General features: G+C 41.9%; 1 protein-coding gene and 1 pseudogene across 1 annotated transcript in view; one reads left to right on the plus strand and one right to left on the minus strand.

Annotated features, from left to right (window-relative positions):
* LOC105450941 (homeobox protein homothorax) overlaps positions 1–24295 on the minus strand; it is a 364527-nt gene that overhangs the window by 318063 nt on the left and 22169 nt on the right. The window contains exons 4-6 of the mRNA XM_011691070.1: positions 19871–19921; positions 5936–5986; positions 892–1083 (exon numbers count right to left, since the gene is read on the minus strand). Of these exons, the coding sequence (XP_011689372.1) occupies positions 892–1083; positions 5936–5986; positions 19871–19921 (294 nt within the window). The remainder of the gene's footprint in view (positions 1–891; positions 1084–5935; positions 5987–19870; positions 19922–24295) is intronic.
* LOC105450938 lies at positions 1365–7845 on the plus strand (annotated as a pseudogene).

Here is a 24295-nt window from a genome sequence, read left to right on the forward strand (position 1 = left end):
TCAGGTGCTAGATACCGTCTTACTATACAGTGAGACGGTACTATAGGTCCGTTTGCCCTAGCATAGATTTGTGTGTTTCGACTCCCACGCGTGTACGATCTCGCCATGAAGGCGAGTCAAAGAGCACCAGCTACTTAGTTTACTGTTAGTCGCGATTCGACTATTACGGCATACAGATCGTCACTTTCGATTTTATTAGAGAGAGAGAGATCGATCATCCCTTAAAGGACGGACGGAATCGATCGGAAGCGCGACCGATTCTATAAAGGAAATGGCGCTATGAGATATTCCTACGCATCATCCTACGCGTCTATTCGAACGGACGCTAGATAAACCACACGAAGAGGATGAAGTAGCGAAACACGATGGCAAAAAGAAGAGGTAGAATCATGAAGATAAGCAATGAGAAGAATAATGTTGCGAGAAGAATAAGAGAGAAGAAGAAGAAATCTCGCGAAATCGGCACGGAAGTCGCGTGGTCTATTACGAGCACGGATAAACGGCCGAGTTAATGCTGTGGTAGGCGGCGAGGGCGGCGTGCGCGTGCGCTGGGGGCGCGGATGCGGCTGCGTGCGGCGAGGTGGCCATCGCGGCTGCCATCATCATCTGTTGGTGCGAACGCTTTAGGGAGTTGGGAGTTGTGGCGGCGCTACTTGGGGTAATAGCAGTAGTAGTGGTGGTGTTCGACTGCGGCGCAGGGTGGTGGTTTTGGCTTTGGTTTTGGTTGCTCAGTTGCAGGGGGGTGGTAGTGGCGGTACTGCCGATTCCGGCGTGATTACTATTATTATTGTTATTATTCTGGCTCTGGTGATGGTGATGGTGGTGATGGTGATGGTGGGGGGTGAGCGCGTCGTGCGGATAGAAAGACGTTGACGATGGTGAGGTACTCACGACGTCCGGCGTGCTGGCCCCGTCCGTATGGCTGGTGCTGTCGGCGGTGCTTCTGGGTCCGCTACCGTCCAGACCGTTACCCATCTCGGGTGGCTTCGAGCTCTCCCGGTCGTCGATCACGAGGTCGATCGGCATCTTGCCCTTCAGGCAGCTGATGTACCGGTGGCAGAAGTTGTCGCACAGCTCGTGTACCTGGAATGCGAATGAGAGAGAAAGAACATTCGTTAGTCACGAGAACCAATTAGATCAGTTCTCCATTGGAGAACTAAGATACCGTTTTTCAAAAGATACTTTCCAACGGGAAGCGGCTGATTAACCGCGTCGCCGGAAATGATTAATAGACACGATTCCATCGAATGAATCCAACCGATGCAGAGTACGTATTACTGTGGTGTGAGGCGCAGAGAAAGAAAGAAATAAAAAGAAATAAAAGAGAGACGTCCGATCAACAGCGGGCTCGAACGCAGCGTATCGATACACGAAGATGGAAGAGAAGGATTGTACGCGCATCTCGAGGGCCATGGAAGCGGTCTGGTAGCTGAAGAGAAACCGATGCAACGAATGTAGGAGTGCGAGAGAAAGGGAGACAGAGAGGAGATCTGACCGGTGTCCAGTCGACCAGAATGTTATGTATGCAAATGAAGCCTGACAGGCCTATAGGATAGCCGGTCCTCCTCCGTCCCCCTTTCGACTCATCCTCTAACCCTCGCCCTACTCCCCGTCCCTATCCTCCTGCCTGATTCGCCCTATCCTCCTTGATTCCGTTTAGAATAAACGTATTATATAAACAAAAGCAAATAAAATTCGTTATCTTGTTATATGTAAATCGTCGGCGAGTAGAGATATTACGAAGCCGCGGCCCCCGCAAACGTACGCCCTCTCTTCCATCGTCTTTCGTTCCTGGGGCTACCTTGCACGCATTACCTTGTCCACTTTTATCGGCCTAGAGTTCACTTACAACACTCTTATTAAGCATTTATATATAATAGAGAAGACGGCCATCTTTGCCGTAGGCGGCACCGTCCAATGGTGGCGTGCATCGAGAACACGAACGTAGGACAATGCGCGTGTTTATCCATCCGTTAAGCGCATGCGAGAGGACTCGCAACTGGGTTTCCCCCGACCGACCAAGAAACTCGGCGATGAGCGATTCGCTCTTGATTGCTCCAAGTGAGAAAAATAAATTAAATGAAAGGCGTACATCGCCTATAACGATAGACACGCAGAAACTTACTTGGAGTATACTCGTCGATATAATCGACATCGCAAATAAACCACCAGTCTATAATTCAACATTTTGCATATTGGATAAGATTGCGAGATTATCGAATCGTTTTCGCTTAATTCGCGAAAGATGATTCAATGACGATATTAGGAGCGATCAATAAGATCGTTATGTGCGTTATTATGCGAAGTCACTATTATACGACGATGTACTTCGCATCGATCGGCCAACATTCGTCACGCTCGTTTACCTGCCTTCAAAACTGACAATGAGAGGCCTCTCATCGGGACTGATAATGCAACAACCTCCGGTCCGTTGACCGCGCTTCTTCTATCGCGGCACCGGAACTTTTTTCCTATGCTATTTGCCTCGACGTACCACCGCGATGCAGTAACACAATGCCTTCCCTGGGATGACTAAACTCTCTCTTTAATGCGGGTAGGAGGAGACGAAGGACTTTGAAGGACAACGGCTATAATGCTGAACTGGTTAGAATTTGATCCACCGGGAGTCGAGTCGAACCGAGCGACAATGCTCACAGTGAAAAAAAAAAATAAAGGATCTGCGTTCCCCTTTTCACTGTCTAACGCATCGAATCAATCCTTTTCGCTTTGATACTACTTCAATAATATTCTTTTAAAATTTTAGAAATGCGTTTCAACTTTGTCACATTTTGCAATTTTAAATGATCGATTTAAAAATAAATGATGAATAATAATTTTTACAGAAAAGCGAAATAAAATTAAAATATTTGTCAAAAAGATATTAATTTGCCAGATTAATGTTAATTAAAATAACTAAAACTGACATTAATTACGTCACGAAAGTATCGGAAGAAGAATATCCCAGGGGCTCGATAGATATTTCAACTATGACATAGAACATGATACGATCGCCTTGGAGCACGCGAATTTTTGCAATCTATCCTACTATTGAATCGCGTCATCTTATACCATGGACGATGATCTCAGAGGGAACTGATACAGGGAGGTCGTCTCTGGCGATATGATGGGACGCTCGATCGCTCGCATCTCCCTTTTCCGAGATCGCTTTTGGCGGTCATCGAAACAGCAAAAGGACAACGTGGTTAAGTCCGATCTTTTCGGAGAGAGAATGTCGTCCGAGAATATCTCGTGGTGCACGATACGACAAAGTGGCCCGTTATCTGGCGAACGAAGGCGAGCGAAACAAATTTCGGGCTGCGAACCCGCCCCACGTCCGTAATTGGACGCCATACGAAAATAGTCCTCGGGATCTGAATATGCTACTTAAAGTTTCAGCACAAGTTAAATTACGATTCAATTTCGAATCGAGGGTTAGTATCGATCGAATTAAACTTTTAGTAAGGACGCCACGATTAAAGATTTAAACAACTACGATAATACTATTTCCATCGATGTTCTCGAGCGAAAACGGAAACGGCAGCCACTCGAAATCGATGAGCGATTTCGTCTTCCGGTTGCTTTTTAAGTTATCAATTGCGTGAATAAAACAGTCACGCGTCTACACGATTGCTTAAAGAGAATTATAATAATAAGATTTTATATTAAAAATTATTTTTGAAAAACACAAAATAATGTTAGCAATATGTAAAAATATCACAAGAGATTTGACAATAGCTGTAATTTGAGATTATTTCCGTTTCATGAGTAATTTAACAATTTAATCGCTTTCGCAAAGATGTCTTTATACGCGTTACTTATTGAGTACTGTTTAATACAGCTTTCGACGATATTCCTCATGGCAAATGCGTACGAGATTTTGGATTAAAATCTAAATCGCGAACAAAATTACTACAGTATATCTGATTTTGATCTTATTTAAATTTTAATGATATGAAGAAGTACAAGTATGTAACTAATACAATTACTTTAAAATAATACTACATACACGGACTGCACGGAAGTACGCGCAGAATTGAATTGAATTTGATTAATTAAAAAATTTGTTTATACATGATCTATATGATATGTTAACATACAGCGTTATATATGTTATCATTGTATGATTATCCCATGTGTTTACACATCGTTTCAAAGACAAAGAAAGAATAACTACTCCGAAACCAGTTTTCCATTCAAAGAGAACATTTAAACGATGCTCCCTTATTCCGAGTCACCCCGTTGTCATGGAAGGAAAGAGAGTACTTCGCGCTGTGACATTATACGAACTCGAAGACCTCGGTACCGTCTTTCATTCGGTCTCGAAATTGCTCGAAAATTTACGTAAACGAAGGAAAGAACGGGTAAACGTCTCCCTATCTTATATCCGCCTCTTCCTTCCTACCTCGCCTCTTCACGGACTCTCGGAAAGGCAAACGCCGAAGAATGGAACGGATCCAAGGTACATACGAGCGAGAGAGTAGAAAAGAAGGAACACGGGGAACCCCATTTACGGCACAATGGGCTCCTTTGAAGCCGAAGGTAATGAAGGTTTCGGGGTGTCTGTCTCGGTCTCCCTCTCTCGCGGCCCGATTCGCAACCTGACCACCCTTACGGCACGCACAGGATATCTATATACCGGGTGTGCTCGGCGAACGATCGGGACCCTCGCTTCTTTCCTTTCTCATCGTGGTATCGATAAAGGTTGAGAAACCTGTCCCGAATTTTTTTCATCAAATTAATCCGTATCCATTCGAATAAAAATCTTAGCAAATTCTACATTAATTCTACGGATAAATTTACGCACAAAAATCACGTTACGTTAATTAAGATCTAATTTCCATAGCGTTTCAACTGCAAGATTCCGTAGTAAGAGGCATCCAAATATTCCAAAGGCACGTACGTATGCATGTTGGAACACAAGGATATTCCAACAGAAAAGAGCGACGTGCACTGGCATAGGTTTAGAACCAGTTCCGTACGCGGCACGTCCACGGGCAGGAGGAGGTCGCCCGCGTGCTGTACCAGTACGAATCCCGTTGGTATGCACTGTGTACGCCATAATATCCCATAAGAAATTTACCGCTCTCTAACCGGTGTATGGGAGGCGGTTGTCCGGAGTTCTGCGATGGAAGAAGAGAAGAGCGCGAGCAGCATGATAGAAAGAGAGAAAAAGAGACAGCCGCGCCATCAGAAAATGCCGCGAAGAGAAAGAGAGAGAGAGAGCGAGAGAGAGATGGGAAAAGGGCCTGACCGGACCTTCCTTCCGCGCACCGGGCCCGGCAAAACGTAATTATGCTAATACGCGATTGGTTCGAAAATGTTAAATGCACGAGGCAGAGCACCGCGGGCTACCATGAGCCTGCCTCCATTGGTTCCCTCTCTCCTGCAGTTCTCTACGCTACTCTCTCTCTCTCTCTCCCTCTCTTTTCTCTTTATCTCACTCTCCGTTCTTCGTCTTTCTCTCCTCCACTTTGAGCACAGATATTTATGGAATCTTCTTCATCGCGCCCGCTGCATTCCGCTCCGCTCGTTCGCGTCTCGTCTTGTCTAGAAGAGGCCCCGGGGACCAGAAACGTTTCAATCTCCGTTACCATCGATGGCGTGCCAAGCCGCGTTTCGTCTTCAGACTTGAGGGGTAGGGGTTCGACGCACGTGAGGAAGCCCGTTTTACACGTACTGGTAACCGAGTATCGAGTACCATTTCACAGCATTCGCAGTATCGTTTTCGAAGAATACACCCACAGCCGCCTTGTTATCTCTCGCAGCGCGCGTCTGCTAATTTCTTTAATCGTGTGCTTCCATTAACGAGGGCAAATTTAGAGGCACGGAGAAAAGATGGAGGTATAATGAAAGAATGACTACAGTATCGCACTCACATCAGTTGGATTGATAATAACATTATAAGCCTTATAATGCAGACGTGAAGAATACTCACCTTTTCGAGCTCGAGGAGGTGAAACCGGAGGACCTGAATCGCTTGAACCATCTGAAACGAGAAAAAAAAGAATTGAATAAAATACATTCGCCAAACGCAAAGGCAGAAAAAAGACATTGGATGGTAAGAGGCAAAGAGGCTGGTTCGAAGAGGCCAGGGAGAAGAAATGACGAAGGAAAGGCTGCAGGGATCGAGGAGGATGATAGAAGGAACATGAAGCAGACATGATTTAACCACGCGCTGTTGCATCGTCAACGGCAGCTCGGCAACAGATCGACGATCACAGTTCTCCAGCGCGAATTCGACTTTTATTTTTTATTTGCGCACTCGTACTTTCATTTATCTCTTCCGGTAAATATCGTCGTCGCAATGAAACAGCGATAGTTGCAGCGGCGCGACGGTTATTAACGGGAATTCATTATTATTGCATCTGCGTTTTGCTAATTGCGTATCTGAATCCGGTCATGCGAAATTCGCAAAGCGTACATTTGATATCGCGGTGTAAATGACCAGAAAGCTACAAGAGGCCAACAGAGAACGTTCATTAATCGTCGATTAATGATCTTTTCTATTTCCTCAAGTTTTCAAAAAAAAAAATTTAACAAAAATAAAAATTATACAAAATATACTTCCGGAGAGAAATTTATTGCGATGTATCCAATCGCACGATGTATGCAACGCGTGTCTGTCGCAACGCTTAGAAAAAATACCAGAATTATAAGTTCGATAAGCGAATATGCCCGCGACATCGAAAGGCAATAATTGTTCTCCTTCTTTTTTAAGAGATGCGTTCGCAATATCAAAGGTACGTCCTCGGAAGGACCGTCGGTATAATTTTCCGATACGCCATTAACATTTAAGACCACCCGAGATCCCCCTACGCAATCTCTACGTGAAGAAGAGACCGTACGTTGCGGCAACGTCGTTTTCTCTCGGAGACAGCAGAAGCGGCGATTCAATTAGGCAAAGCGGCAATCTTAATTGTTAATTAACATTATATTTATGCAATTATGGTCCATTATGATTCTGCGCGACCGATAACGAAGCGGTCGCGATGAGTGCTCTCTGAGATAGTGGTCTCATCCGAGGCCTACCTACCACCTCCTCATCATCCTTTCGCCATGGAAGGATACGCTCTAAGCGAGGCATGTACAACACCGGGTCTGTAACTACCACGAATGACAAGTGGACGAGATATCACTTCGACGAAATGCATTTCAGTATATGTATAAGATAAATAGAGAAAAAAATATATTTTGAGTATAATAAAACAGATGATTATGAGATTCATGCATTTACTAAAAAATCTATTTTTATATGCTACTTTCCTATTAATAATTTGTTTATATCAAAGAAAGTAGCAATAATAAAAAAAATTCGTGTATCGTGTATAATAAAGTAGGTACAGACATTACTATGCATCCATACTTGCGAAAATATTACAGGTAATCCTATTTGGAAATTGATTTGCTTAGTATCGAAATTATCAGATAGCGAAAAATCGAAATTGCTAGTAGAATAAAGAACAGTTGTGACATACGACGGACCGCAGCGTCAAAGGAATATGTATCGGGTCTTCGACACTTCAGGGCTCCTCCTCGTCGACGAACGGACAGCAGTAAGGAAGAAAGGGGAAAGGGCGAGAGTAGATAAGAAAAGAAACAAGAACGCGATGAGGCAGAGACAGAGAGAGACAGACAGAGAGAGAGAGAGAGAGGGGGGGGAGAAAAAGCGAAGATGGTATCGGTCCAGTAACGAACACACAACACAGAACACCCGGGTGCTCCTTCGCGAGATGGTGCGAGAAGACGATTCGCCACGATGTGTTTCTCGTCTCTCCTTCTCGCCTCCGACGTTATACACAATGTGTTCTCTATATCCGACGGTTTTGTTGCTTCCCCGACCAATAACGATGTAGTTACCACGACGTAGCACGAGCTCTCGTGCATACTCGTCATTAACCGATCGTGCGAGAACAACATCACGAATATTTTCCGTTCTGACATACGAATTTGTAAAGTTTATAAGAAATTCGTAAATTTATCTTTCGACCATAATCGAACTGATATTTTTTTATAAAAACTAAGAAATGTATGAATTTAAAGTGCGCGCAAAATATAAAATTATAAGCATATCATACTTGATTACGACAAATTATTTTACAACTCTATACGTTTCTTCGTAATAGTTATGCAAGAAAATTTTTAATTTCATCGAAACATAAATGATATATTCATTTTTTTGGTATGTAGACCATCCACAACAGTACGCTTGTCTGTAACTATCGCGAATGAAGCTCTTCGTGATGTTTAGTCCAGGCCACGTCACTCCCGTCACTCACTCTCTCTTATATTCTCCTCGTCGGCTCTCTTGCTCCGCTTGCGATCTTTCGGCTCGGGAGGTTTTGCCACGATCGCTCATCACGTGTTATTAATTAGGCTTGCGAGCGGCCAAGTATCTCCCAGAGGCAGGGAAGGCAGAAGGCCCGAGTCGGAGGAGGAAGAAGAAAAACTGAGAAACACACGAAGAAACGGGGAGATGGTGTTATTTATAAGCCGACAGGGACGACGCAGTCGGAAGCAATGCCCGATGATGAAGGGTGCCCCTACTTTGAATCTCCCCTTGCGCTCTCTCTCTCTCTCTCATTCCTTCGTCACCGTGTGTGTTGCTTCCTTTTATCTTTCTTTTCCACGGTCACTTCCACTCGAGTGTCACTACACCGTGACGCGTGATGCATGTTGCACTGACGAATGCATGATATATGCGCGAAATACGCGATGCACACGTACGAAAGTGTAAATGAGAGTAGGTTGGGATTTCACACCTCGCGGATACTGTACTCCAAACATCTGGTGAGAATTCATGGATATTTCGTGAATATCCGAAATTGCCCATTCATTGAAGACAAAAATCGAAGAGTCTATTGATAATAAATTCAATTTGAAAATCATGTCGAATCGTTTTATAAACTAATATAAAAAATATTAGTTTTATTTTTAAAAAGTACTATAACATCAAAAGCATTAATAAAAAAATATATTAATCCATTATTTCATAAGGAGAACAATAGAATGTAACAATAATGGAATTATCAATAAGCATATATCTTCGTTCATTTCTTGCGGATAATGAAGAATGTATGTACACTTGTCGTTGAAATTCCCACAATTAATACCTATATACACCATTCTTTAAATTGACAAAATTAACTGGATGCTGTTAGTGACGTAAATGCAAGCACCACTGCCCCACTTTTACGCCAATCGATTCCATTATATGTACATCCATATATTAAATAACGTGTTGCCAACGTTCTTTTATAATTGGAACGTATACACATAACTGTCATTATTAATATAAATGTAAATTTTGAAATTAAGGTAAGTATCAAGGTTAAAGGAATAATAAATAAAAAAATTCGCATGGCAGGTCAATCCGTTCCGTGATGCGGTTCGTTAAAGCACCACGATTAGCATCTTATAATTGATTGCAAACGATTTTTGAAGAAATTAAATTCGATCTCGGCCGCTCGGCATAAATCTTCGCGCATAAATATACCAGTCGTTTTCAACACTTCCAGCAAAGTACGGTGAAGTCGTGATACGACCTTGATGAGATCGTTATATCGCGTAGTCAGGTCGGTACCCGCATAGGTGGACCTTGTCGGGCAGATGGGCTCGTATACAGCTCATATTAATTAGTCCGCATACGCGCGCAACGGCGGAAAAAGGAACGAGATGGCGACTGACGAGCGAAAGTGAGATTACCGAAGAGATCGTCAGATAGAGAGAGAAACAGAGAAAAAAGAGAAGGCAAACGAGAGTAAATGGTCGATTGTGCGCGAGGACCGGGCATTCGCTCGCGCGGAAAAGAATTCATAAAATTCGTATTGCATATGTATAAACGCAGCCACGTTGGCGGGAGGCATCGTTATCAATTAAAAAAACCTAATTAATTAAAGAGCGCTTCGAGTACCTCCTATGGATTCGCACGAAACTTCTCATCGTCACGTGTACCTTCGTTGCCCGTGAGGAGACGCACAATGGAACCAGACACATAAGAAGAATAAAGTTTGATCGAAGGAAACAATCAGACACAGAGAGCTAGAAAACCGAAAGATGCAATAACTTTTGAAGCGATTCTACGCTTAAATATAGAAATAACTCGCGGGCATGTTCGAAAGAAATGAAATGCGTGCCACAATTTCTCCGATTCCCTGTAAAAACGAGCAATTAGATATAACACTAATAATTCTAAAAGCGCATAAAACTGTTAACAAAATCGCCTCGATTCTCGCGAAATTATCGTGTCCCGCGCGCAAGTCTCATGTCAAGTACATAAATGGTATGTACACTGCCGGCGTGATATTGCGATTAACAGTTGAAATAATCATCTGAATCGATTTTAATCAAGTCCAGGCACATGATTCCAGAGATGTGGAGTAAAATAAAATTACGAGCAAGCAATGCGCCGCGTAACCGGTGTAAACCGCAAGATATTAATTTTCAAATGACACAAGGATGGACGGTAGATCGATCGAAACGCGACATGCGCTAAGTCCGTCGTAATAGTCGAGCGAAAACAGATCAACAAAATGTAAACTGCGTCATGTGGATACGAGAATTGCCACATTCTGAGCCTGTATAGACGAGTAGTTCTAATGAATGGTTGTTAATTGTGTCAATTATTAACGAGGGACATCGCACGGACGCCGCAACGACTCTTATCGATGTCCAATGATTTACGAGGTAAGCATCCTCTTCCCCAGATTGCTCTCCCTCTTCCTCTCTCACTTCTCCAACTTGTCGAACGAGAAATTCGCATACAACCGTGCTCTCAGAGATTACGTCCTGATCGCTTCATTATCACGCTTCGACTTCGGCGTTTAATTTATAGAAAAAAAAGTCGCGTCGACTAGCATTATCACCGACAACATAGCCCGTCGACCCATGACAATTAATTTTCAATCTGCCGATATAATACAATCGTGTTCGACGTCCGTATAACAATCCAAATGACTTATTCATACATGATTTGTCCAAACGGTGCCTATCACGTGCATCTTTTTGTTTAAATTAATATAGCTTATTCGCGTAAAATAAGAATGTTGATTATACTAAACGATAAATTCGATCGCCTGCAAAAGAGCGAATTAGACGTGGTAAACGTCGTGCCACTCGAAAATTATAAAAGTCTTTATTTCGGAGGAAAAGAAAGATCCATAGGAGATATCTTCTCCCCGTTCGATGTGTATATACATGAGCTGGAAGGTGAACGATAGTCGAGAGCGCTGTGCAAGCAAGGGACGGTTTATCTACGACCTGGTCGCACGCTCGAAACGCGCGAAGATACTCGAAGCGACAATATTTAAACATTGTTAAATCGTGTGATACTTGTCAACGGCAAACACGCCGCGCCTACTTGTATTCCGGTAGTTGACCAAGCGTTGTTTTCTCAATTATCGATATTGCCACATTGTTTTACACAAGTCCGTAGCAGAGCAAACGCACCTCAATTATGCAAAAGGATTTATAAACTTATAAGTTACCAAAACCTTCTAAACAGGCGGAAAAACATTTAAAAAATGTAAATTTTATGTATATTAATGTTCTTGCAAACTGATGCTGAATATATCGTAACATGTTTCGTGCTTATACATGGTATAATCGAGAAAGTGATTTTCCCCATGAAACTGCCTGCATAATTTAATTTTATTTCGAAAAAGCTTAATTACTCCTAATTACGCATGCTGGTATTATAAAACGTCTATTAATCTTATAGATAAAAAGACATAAAATAATTAAATGTAATGAATACGTTACTTTTGTGCGGCGAATAAGTCGAATAAAGAACCATGCCGATGCTTATATTCAAAGTATTAATAGCAGTAACACTGATAGCCAATCAGGACGATTCCACAGGACGTTTATGTAGAACGCAAGAACTTCGGGCATCCCGCACGTGCACGTAACGCGATATTAAGATGATAGTGCGTCCTGGCACGGGCCATCAAAACGGCGGACTACCGTCTTAATAGCCGGAGATTTATAGTCCCGGCGACGGCGCAAAGTCACGGGGCTCCAAAGAGCGAAAGAGAGAGCGAGGAAGAGGGAAACCTAGCCCGCCGTAATATAACCCAACCCAAAGTCCCGTATAGAAAGAAGGCCCGTGGTGTATGTATATATAAGGGCGCGTGTGGCAAAGAAGAAACCACGAAACGAGCCGAGGAACCACTACGGGCGCCCGGATAAACGGAGGAAACGAAGAAAAACGAAGAAAAAGTGCGTCGCGTGATTCCTCGGCCGCTGACTCCAGCCGTTCGTCGACAGTTACGAGACGAGAAAATCGAACGGAGCCGAAAACATCTCACGGCAAATAATATCCAAGATTCTTAACAAAACAGCAATCTGATCGTTTATTATATTTCAATTATTCTTTTACTCGCGTATAATAAAAGAGATAAGCATAATGACCAAAATAGTTAAATGAATGGATCTTAGAAAAATAAAATAATCATATAATAATATCTTTTTCTTAATTATATCTTAATTGCAATAGTCATAGGTGACTAACATTCAAAAACTTATGCGTCAATGTAATGTAAGAAAAATGCACGCGAAAGTTTTGTACGTATGAAGAAGCATCCGACTTTTTAAGTGCACCTGCATTTTTGCGAATATTTTCGGCAACATTAACGTCTTAACGAGCGGCACAACGAGCCCGAGAGCGAGGAAAGAGCCTCTTCCAGTTTTTTTTTCCCCCCGTCGTCCACGCAGAGACGACATAAACCCGTGAGTAAAACTGCTCCTCGGAAGGCACATTGGCGCACCATGGGACATCCTCGCGGCAACTAAAGCGCCTCGCTCGCTCGAGAATTATTTTATCGTCCTTAATCGTCGCCCGATCGGCCCGTGCAGATCGCTTGTTCCTCGTTAGTCCCGCGTGTCTCATTCCCATGTCAAATAATCACTGAATGTAACGTGCGTACATATTATCCACGCCGTTTCGCCGTATTCGAGAAATCCATTCAACGATATTCGTCGGGCACAATGTGTCGTTTTTGCCTGGCGTTATGCACCGTCGACGCCGCCGCTAATTACCACCAAGGGAATTATAAAATCAATTTCTACTACGGAATATGCCGTATAAATAAAACATTTCCGGCCTTTACAACCGGCAGCCTTAACGAGCTCGCAAACTTCTCTTGCGAGCAAGCGGACGGGCGAGTGTCGAGACGAGATGAGTAACAGCGAAACTGCTTAAAGTATTTCGGTATTATTCGAGCACGTGCTCGATATGGTTCCGCGTATGTTTGTCCGCCACTCTTATCGGACCCAATGCACAGATATGAACGTCGAAGTTTAATCAGTTCGAATATTGATACGCGATGACCCATACTGATAACATCGAGCGAGTCACGCGTGTGCACGCGCTCACGATTCCTCTCTCGCGCCTTCGTAACAAACTTTACTCGAGATTCCACGCCACGCTACGCCTGCACTCTACGCTCGTGCTCACGGGTGCCTAATTAATTCGTAGCTGCGCTTCAACATACTGAATTTATTAGACGACACGCGATCCCATCTCGCGGTCCGATGGTGACGTGTGCGCTACGGCTTGCTTAAATATTTGACGTAGGTACACTCGAGCGACCGATAATCGACGCCCGTCAGACGAGTGATCGAGTACGCGTTTTACTTCATATCTCCGAATTTTAATCCTTTCGATTGTAAGGCGAATAATACCTGTCGTCAGTGCTAATATTGGATATCAAGTCAAAGAAATTTGTCCAAGAAAAGTATTTTCCAACAATGATATACACTCTATATTTATTTTATAAACGTATGAATTCAATTACTAAAATCATACTTCATCAAAGTTTGTAACGTTCTATTGTTTGTGTTCTCAATATATGTTATTTAAATATATGTTGACACATGCGCGATAAAACGTCTATAAAATTCAGTTTAACGACAGATTAACTCTCCGTCTGATCCGCTGCAAGAATAATTGTATGACGAAAAATCGCAGTGAAATTGCAAGGCCGCGAGTTGGCCACATCGTTTGTCGAAAGGCTCACCATGCATAAAGGACCACCGGAGTGGCTACGCATTTCGGCAGTCCTTCTGTTACATTATACTTTACACATTCGCCACGGTTCTCTCTTTCCGCCCTCGATCCTGTCCGAGCAGTGGTTTCCCTTTCGAGTTGGAGAAGTCTCTGCGGGGCACTCGAACCCCCGCTCTCTACCATCTTACCGCCATGCTCTGGCCCTTTATTCCTAATTCACAAACCGCCGCGGCAAAAAAGAGCGTCACGACGTTCAAGGATATAATATTGCCACCAGCGTGAGACGGTCCTGGCGTGGGCGGAAGAAGTCCGGCGAGTACGCGCATACGTTCCTGAACCTCGGCGCGAAGACCAGATAAATATCTCTTTTTGTCCATCAGTCGGGAGGCACGCCTGTTTCTCGACTTCTCGGGATACACTCGGGAAGCGAAGATAAGAGCAACATATTTCTGCCAGGGCGAAGTAAAAAACCGAATACATTCCGGTGGTATGTTTATCAGCGCCATGCTTGTGCATTGGCCAAAGAGGAGAAAGGGAGCGAGGAGGCGTTGCAGGAAAATACAGTCCGGCAAAAGATAGAGAAAAGAAAGAGAAAGAGGGAGAAACTTGAGGAATGCGTGAAATTCGAAAAATACTCGCGCGCATCCGAAATACAGACGAGGATATGCCGGCGACCGCGCATACGTGTGTGTTGACAAGAAGCACAATACATATACAATACACGTGGTCGTAAAACGTTAACTACGCGATTACAATCGCTTCTTTCGACGCCACACTGAGAGTCGTCAGGGCTAACGTTGAAAGGTTCGAACGCGCGCGGGATCCGGGTATTAAATAATAAACAGCATCGTCGGTGATTCAATCAACGGATACGGGTCGAACACTCTCCCTCGTCGCATAGAAATTGTGCGAAAGTCGCGCTGATTACGAACGGCAATCCTTTGATATCGCAGTTCGCGGCGGCTGCGGCGACGGTGACGGCGCGCGGCGCGGCGCGGCGCGGCGCGGTGGTAGCGAGACGACGGAGATTGCAACAAAATTGCAATAATCAGCGATATTATTGCCCGCAGCAACCGAGCCTTGGGAACACGCTAATCGCATGCTAAAGTCACGACAACACGCATACGGCGAGAAGGATGCTAAAGGTATCACTTGTCGATCCTCACTTTATATGATATTTGCGGCGCATATTCTTGACTCTCCGTTATTACGATTTATATCACAAGTCAAAGTACATTCTGTAATTTCATTTAATCCTCTAACCGACATGCAATGAAACAACATCGCTGTAATTCTACACGACACTATGTAATTCTATTAAATGATAACGCATAAAAAAATAAAGTTCTATAAAGTCTATAAAGAATCATTTGTATATCGTTAATATACAATTCTGATTTTGATCACAAATTTATTGATTAACGAGTCTCCTAAATTTTTTTATCAGAAAACATTTTGGACTTTGAAATATATGATGCAATTCGTGTAACATATGCACAACAAATCCAAAAATTTTTACACGATCAAAAATAAAAAAAAAGTTTGGATGCAAATAAATGTAAAATAAATTTGACGCAATATGTAAAAACGTCGTGTAATTTATCGTGCTCGCCAAACAACGGTGCTTCAATGAATGATTTAGATTGCGGGCAATTTAAAAAAAGAGGAAAAAAAATATTTTGACATTCGTAGTGCAATGTATTGGCGCAGTACAGCTTGAAATTAATCTCACGATAAGAAAACATTTCACCTCGATAGCGGAACCGTATCTGTTATCCAGAGCAGATTTGACACTGCCGCGGACTTTCCGGGAGAGATTACAAAACGAAATCTTTACTAACAACGTCCGGGTTAGCGCGTTGTGCAAGAAACGATGAATCGTGGAGCGCACACATACATACGCGCGCGTGTACGCGTGTGCTATACAATTAATATCTGAAAAATTAATAATCGAGCTAATGTCGCTTCTTGCAGTGCACCGCATCGCGCCACGAGTAAATCACGAAGCCGAGGTCCAACGTCCGGTCAGAGAGTAGAATGCCTCCGCAATAATAATTATTCTCCAAACGCAAGACTGGCAATTAGCATCTCATTGGCTCATTTCTCGCTTATGCTAATGGGAATATTATTTAAGCGCGTGTACGCGAGAAGGGTTGACCATCCTTCTCTTCCTCCCCCCTCCCCGTCCGCTTCTTGCCCTCTGCGTTTCTCTTCGTTGCACAGTCGGCTTCCTTTCGCACCCAGCGTACAGTTTAGTAGCCCGTCGCTTCGCGTTGCTCGCTTTACCGCTTTCCGCTGCGCGAAACACGACGTCTCGCCGCGTCTTTCTTTCCCGCGTTCCGTTTACGACGCGCACTAAGAAGCCGGGTCGCCGGACTGTCCGCCCACGTGGTGTCTCCTCACGCGGTTTCCCCATTTAGCACCATCAGGAAATTCCCCGCGATTTACCGGAACGCGCGTAGAGTCGTCTGAGAGCGTGTCGCTCCCTCGAACATATGAAACCGCGCTTGAAGAGACCTTCATTTTTGAAATAATTTTTTTAATGAGGATTCTGTACATGTTGTCGTAGCACGACAAATTGAAATATTGTTGTTTTACGGATGTTCATTATATCAGTACTAATCAACGTCAGACGATCCAACTGAGATTCTGTTCTGTTCTGGACTTTCCCTATCCACATTGATTTTGCACGGCGTAGTAATCACAGAGTAGTGATTACGATTGCGCCGAATTTGCTGCACTTGAAGCACTTTCACGCTCACTCAGCCGTGCATAATGGAAATGCTAGAAAAGAGAACCAACAGAACTATCTCTTCACTACGTTACCGAGCGCTAACAACCGGCGAAGAAAACGGTAGAGTCTCACCACACTCGGCTCGGAAAGCAATCTTACTCGGTGACTTTTCCGTTCTGCGAAATTATCAGCAAAAAGCTCCACTCGATTGGCGTAGAGCGCAGGAGAGGGATCTTTGTCTCGGAGATAGAGAACGCGGCAGAAGAAAGACGGCCGGAGGATGAGGAGAAAAGAACTCCTGGGTTCGAGAGAATCGAAAAGGAAGAGAACGGAAGGTCCAAAGGACGGAAGGCGGTAGAAGGAAGAGAGAAAGAGGGTGAAGTGGACGAGGCAAAAAGCGCGAACGTTACGTGCCTCTTCTTTACGATAGAAGCTCATTGCTCGTAGATTGCGATTTGCCACGGACGTAATGAAGCCACGCCACCTTCCGCCGGCCTTCCTACGGCAACCGGTAAACAACTACGCTCATGGTGACTGCACCGGCGACGGCGGCGGCGGCGGCGGCAGGCGAATACAACGGCGAATGTGCACCAGCCCCGAGGAGATGTACCTCTAGCGCTACACCGCGACAGGTTGGCCGCGCCAACAGTGGTAGACGATTCAAAAATTTTTATCCGCCGAGCCCATTTAACTCCCTCGATTTACTACCCGTAACACCTGCCAGGGGCGGCTTTTTGCAAATGCACGTCGGGGATAGCCGACAGCAATGCGCGCACAATTGGCACGAAAGACAACGGCCGCAAATGCCGATGGCACTTCCGACCTCATGGCGCAAAAGTCAAGACATCAATCAACGATGAAACTTATTTTTACGTGATTTATAACTTAGATCAAAAGTTATAGCTTAATAAATCTAGAAAGATTTCCAAAGACTCTTTAAGTGTTTGATATAACAATTATAGATTAACGTGCTTTTGAATAGATGTCATTATTTTCAACTTATTCCTCTTCTCACCTTGCATTAGTGTTGTAAGTGAGCAAACAAAATATTTTATTACTATCTAGGTTCCTACATCTATGCTAATATTTTTAAATAAGGTCAGTCGACAGTTGTGACAGTGGTAGCCGCAAACGCAAGGTGTCGCCTGGCTCGAATATTTGTGACCCGATACGGTCGTGACAAGCCAGGTAACGGACGTGACGTTTCGAAAATTGTGGGCAACAGTGCGAGAACACGGTCAACGAAATGCATTTTTCGTCACCATTTTTCCGTCTTGCTTTCTTCCATATAAAAAATCAAAACAAACGCAACAACAATTTGGCATTAGCTCAACATGTTGATTTTGAAAAATATAGTGCTCGTATATGTTTAAATAAAAACTGTCTATAGAGGAAAAAAGCCGAAAACATTTTCACAAAAAATAATGACGATAAAAGGTACGATCGCCACACATAACCCCAATAAAAATATACATTTTTCAAATATATTCTTGTTAAACAAAACTCACTGATTCTGAAAGACAAACAGAAAAATTTTAAATTCTGCATACGTATTGATTTACAGGTACATTAATGATAGATATAATTTCCTTATTAAAGTTCAAAATTCGTTATTAAATCTTTCTTCCCATATACATATACAATTCTATAATTCATTATTTTAATATTTTCCAGCAAATATTTCATCAAATTCTTATTAATCCAATTTTGAAAATTGTATTTTTAATTTATTCTGAACTTATTAAATTTTATTTCATATATTTATTTTAATTATGCCTATGTCTCAACGTTAACAGATTATTTTTTTAAACTAAAAAAATACCTAGAAACTTCTGCGTACAAATAGATTTCAGACAAAATAACTTCAAATTTATCGTAATCACTTTTCAATTATTTCACATTCTTTATAAAAAATCTTGCAGAACACAATAAGGATAAGAGAAGGTAACGACTCCTCGAGGAATCCGTAATGGCGGATCAGTCCTAAGTCTCCCTAACCATCGCCGCGAAGCCGCGTGTGCTCGTTCCTGCCCGACGAGAAAATACACACTCGAAGTTATTTAAAAAACCCATTCCACTTCGTTATCTCGATCGGAGAGCATGAAGGGTCGTCTAAAATATTTCTTCCTCTATGTTCCGTCGAAGTTTCGAATGAAATGGCCACTCACTCGTCAAGGAAAACAAAACTATATACAATCTTACCTACATATTATTTAGATCTTTAATTACTACGTCATGAATTACGCCTAATAATAATGTTATTGACCTTCTGCAGCTACAGCACTATACAATATATATCTATCCAGTAGATCGAATCGTTGTGTACTGTGCTATTGTCATTTAGTTAGCAAATAAAGAAACTGTACATTTATCTTTTTTATTCTACCTGTTATAATAAAAGAAAAATCTGGGGTAATTGCAGATAGTTTCAACTACATTTAGTAAATAACAAAAAAAATATAGCATATGGTGGTTTGTTCTGGACAGTGGGACACGTTGTTTTATCGTTCAGATATCACATAATAAATGTATCCGCCCTCGTGAAACTCCGAATCCGTGTTCCGACCGGAATAACGACGGATGGAAGCGCACAACGATAACGCTCCGTTAATTATTCTACCCGCTGGGAGAAAAAAGTGTGGAACCCTGGCGTTGACTCGCGCGTCGTAACCTTACTTCCTGGCTCGTTATTTCGTTGTTCAAGTCGGCCGACCGTATTTGGGTATCTCGACGGGCGATCGCTCGATGAAATTGAGCGATTAGACATGCGCCGGATTCGTCAGGGAAGACGAAACGCGACTACGAGATTTCTCGCTATTTACACGCCGCTAAATCGGATAATGCGGTTTTGCGGTCCGCTCGCTCGAAGCATCCTCTTCTTTAATTGCTCCCATAATTAATCGTCGATGTCTCAGCGAAATGAATGAGCGTGTTTCGTGATTCTTGCGTTTAAATTCGCACGAATTTTACAATGATCTTCGTGACGGGAAAACGAGCGATTAGAAGCGTCTGATGTGCCGAGCGTCATCAGACGATATAACATGTTATAGATGTGCGAGCGATATCGAGAGACGCAACGGATGCCTCGCGCTTACATGTACGAACAAATAAATAAATAAGGAAATACTCACTAGCGAGTCCACCTCCGGATCCGCAATGTAGTACGGCTTCTCTTGTCTGATCTGTAACACACAGAGACACACATATGAATGCGTTAATAATTGGATCCAGTGTAATTGCGGTATTAAAGCTACACGGACGATCGTATCATCTCGGTGTACATACATATATGTATAGAGATGCACACATAAGCACAACGAAACCCCGCGCCATACCTCCCCGCTTCCACTACATATTCCCACCTCTTTTCTTTAAGCGATTTCCTTCGCGTGCTTCCTCTTAATTGGACCCCTACTGTTCAATTCGTACGTACAGAAACGGAAACGCGTCGGGGAACGCGATGGAATCCCGGCGGCAAATCGAGAAGGCAGACGGCGATAGAGGAAATGAAGAGGCGGTGAGATTCTCAAGCATTTTCATGGCGCCGCGTGTAGCGCGCCGATCAAAACGGAAACAAAATTACTTTCGTATTTCGAATTTTACAATAATAAAAGGCAAAAAGCACTGGCAGCGCTAACGCATCTTCAATGGAATCTATGGGACAGATACTTTTCGACATCGCATCGAAACGATAATGTTCGAGTCGATAACGATCAGATTAGATCTTATCGTTACATTTCTCTCTTCCTCTGTGGAGTTAATTACGTTTATCAGTAAAGAAACGCTAATTATAAATAATTTGTTAAAATAAATTAATAAGAAAAGAAATGGGTACATTATATATATTATATTTTTTTTGTTTCCGTGTTTCATTTTAATTTTTTACTTTATAAAAAATTAGCGCAAGGTTCTTAAAATGATTATATAATATAATTATTTGCATTACATGCAGATGAATATGTTAAGTGTTAACAGCCCCGAAGAGACACGGCGAAACTTCTCAGATAGATTGAATGACTTCTCTCTGTCAGCGCGGCATCGAAAGAGTATCCAAAGAGTCGAGAAATGTGAGATTTAGTCAGAAGCGTCGCTTCTCTATGAGAGAAAAAGCTTCGGATAATGAAATATTGTCCGCACGCATGAATTCCCAGGCAAGAGCGCGTATTCATGAGCCGGAATTCTGAATTGAAGTCCTCGAGCTCTCCTGTTGCAGTGTATAGATAATGAAGGCGTCTCATGCGACAAAAATACTGTCAACTGTTCGTAGGGGAGGAAGAAAGGAGGGCTAGTTCTTACGTAGCCCTGTCATCGCGCTTTTTTGACGGTCTCGGAACGGCGGGGTAGCGCCACGCAGGTAGGCAAGATTACAAATTGTAAACAGCCTATTCTGTTTTCTGCGTGTCCCTTCCTCTTGCTTTTAGTTCTTTGCACACAATTTTTCCGAAAATCGCAGTTGTTTATATGCTAACACAAAACGTAGGCAACAATTTGTGAAATAAAAATGATCCACGATGTCTAAAGTAAATGAGAATCGGGAAAACGATTGACGAAATTAGTCAGCGTTTAATTCTTTACGATCGTTGCACAATATATTCCGTCTAGCTTACTAAAGAAAATGATTTGTATAACAATATAAAAAATAATCCATTAATGAATCAGTAATTACTGAAACAGTGATAACGCGATACATGCTTCCGTATAGAAGGAAAAAGCGCGGTATCATCGCGCGATGATGGCGGAGGAAATCGACCGTTCGTGCGAGGATGTTCGATGAGAAAACAAACATCGATAGATGCGTATAGAAACGTCAGCATTTGCTGGCTGTCAGGCGCATAACTCAGCGCACGGCGGAGGCGGTAAAAATATTGTGCGATAATATTTAGAGAATGCTCTCGTTCCGGCACGCGGGGTGTCTGTTCGGGGCGACCTCGTGTGCACGTACACCACATGAAGGAAAATACATACGCACACGTATGGCGTACGTGGTGTGCGCCGATCCTGCCGAGAGATATACGAAGCAGCTGCTTTGGAGGCTGCTGCTGTTGCTGCTCTCTTGCCTCTGCTATTGCTGCCACCCCCTCGAACCCTTCGTAAAACCCTTCCCTTCTGAGCAGTTGGTGAATTCTAAGTAGACTGAATACGTGACACGCGGGCCAAAAATTTTCTAATTTCTCTTTTCATTTATTTTTCAACATATTAAATACTAAATGGTATAACATATTAATAAGCTTCAAAGAACGGCTTTTCATTTAATATTCACATCAGGTGCGAATAAGTTTTAAATAAATCGAAATAAATAGAAATAATATAAGGAATTAATTTGAGTGTTCTTTGCCACAATTTTCATTATTTCAATTTTTTTTTCTATAATACATATTGCGATAATATCATAATTTTTATTAATACAAAAATAGTAACGTAATGCCAAATATTATATTTATCTGAGTTTTCTAAAGCTGAACTAAGGAAGAATTATTATTACTTTCACTTTTTCAAATGTTGGGATTCGACAGGAACGTTCTAACAAAAGAATAAGACAAAAGACAAGATTTCTTCTGATCCATACAACACACGAACCATAAAAGATATTTGACTTTCTTAAACCGACTAGCGATTTCTCTCAGGGCTGTTACAATCGTATAGTAGATTCAAGTAAACATCTTCGAAATTTCTTTACATGCACTATTATTACATTATGTACGGCATGTTAGAAAATGCGACAAGCATATAAGGATTTGTTGCTTGGCGGTAAACATACTCATTGTTAGAGAGAAAGGATATTCTACACAATGGCACAAATGGTCCACGATTCCAAAATTTTGAGCATACTAAAAAAACAATATACATGTGAAAAAACTGTAACTGTCCCTCAAAATTTGCAGATGTAAATCTTCCTTTATTCGCTCTAACGTTCAACGGTAACGAATATTTTATAATCACTTTAAAAGTAGAAACATACGTAACAGAAAATTGATTAATTTTACAGCTATCGTTTTTCCAATATTTTTATTCAAACTATGCAAAATGTTAACGTCCGTTTTTTAAAATACTCTTTCCAGTATAGTAATTGACATGATTGTAAACTACAAAGCATACAATGAATACGAATGAATTCGATATTTAAATTAGTGAGGGCCAATGAATGATTCTAAGTGATACGAATGACTGCACGGCACGTGTTTTTGCAAACGACATGACACGACCGTCGAGTCCCGAGGAGGAGAACCGGCAGAGCGCGTGATACCGCGTGATCGCTATCGCGTGGTAGCACACGTCAAAACGGGGAGATATTTACGCTAGAACGCGATAATTGCAAAATTGTAACACGGCAAGACCGCCGGCGATAGTCGTGCGGCTCGTAACAACAGGATTAAACGTATACACGCCTGGTGAAACAATTAAAACGGGAAATGTGTCGAAAATGAAGTTTGAAATAGTTCTAGAAAACTAAACTTACAATCGATCCTGGTACTTTGTTTTACGTTTCATAAATATTTGAATGTCAAAGTCTTAATTATCACATTAACCGAAATAAGACTTTTTTCGATACAACACAATATGCATTTAATATTGTATAACATAAAAATATATAAAAAATACCGTAACTTTTCTCAACTACTATAAATTTATTAATAAAATATCAAACATTTAATTTAAAATTTTATTAAACATATCTGTTTTTATTACATCTTAACATTCAATTAAATTTTCAATAAAAATTTGATGATCATATATAGTCTAATTTGCCGATGACACATCTGCGATAACTCATAACATCAAGGTAATGGAAAACCGGTTCAAATACAACCTATTTACACTAGCGAGTTTTACATGCAGGGTTTCGTTTAATTGATCTCAAATCTTAAAATCAAAACATCTCGATGGTGCAGTATATTTTTTAAGAATCAACGGTTCATCGTTGATTCAATTAAATCACATTATATTACGAATGATTTCACATAAAGATTTCTCAATGTAAAAATTTATTTTAATGAATATAATGGCGTTTACAGCATTTTTATAAGGTCTCGAAGTTATGAAATTAAGCAGAAAAAAGTCAATAAACGTCAAAGAAGAATGAATTGACAGCTTTGAATAGAATGCATTCATCTAGCGATCGCCATCAATGGAATGGAATGGAATGGAATAGCATTTTATGAGGGTTTAATGCTGCCAGAGATAGGTGCATCCTAATTATACCAATAAATCGCTACAGGATCTTTCTTCTCGATTCTCTCGCTCGCCTCTTTCTTTCCATGTGTTTGTGAGCATCACACGGAATCGAGATATCATGAGTGTACGCCCACGTCTCTATATTCAGTGCTTTGGCAGTGTTTCGACTCATTGTTCAAATCACAATTATTCAAGAGGAAGAATATCTCGTTCATGACTAATAGTAGCAATATACTCGTACTATACCAATATTTATACCTTAGCGGTATGTGCATGTATAAGTTATAGTTTAAAATTGTTAAATTATTTAGAATATAAATAGCTTTCTTAGGTTCGTATACATATGCTTAATCATCTTTCGTAAAATTTCGTTAAACAGCGGC

This window comes from Wasmannia auropunctata, unplaced genomic scaffold, assembly GCF_000956235.1.
Source record: "Wasmannia auropunctata unplaced genomic scaffold, wasmannia.A_1.0 LD336053.1, whole genome shotgun sequence".
Taxonomy (NCBI): domain Eukaryota; kingdom Metazoa; phylum Arthropoda; class Insecta; order Hymenoptera; family Formicidae; genus Wasmannia; species Wasmannia auropunctata.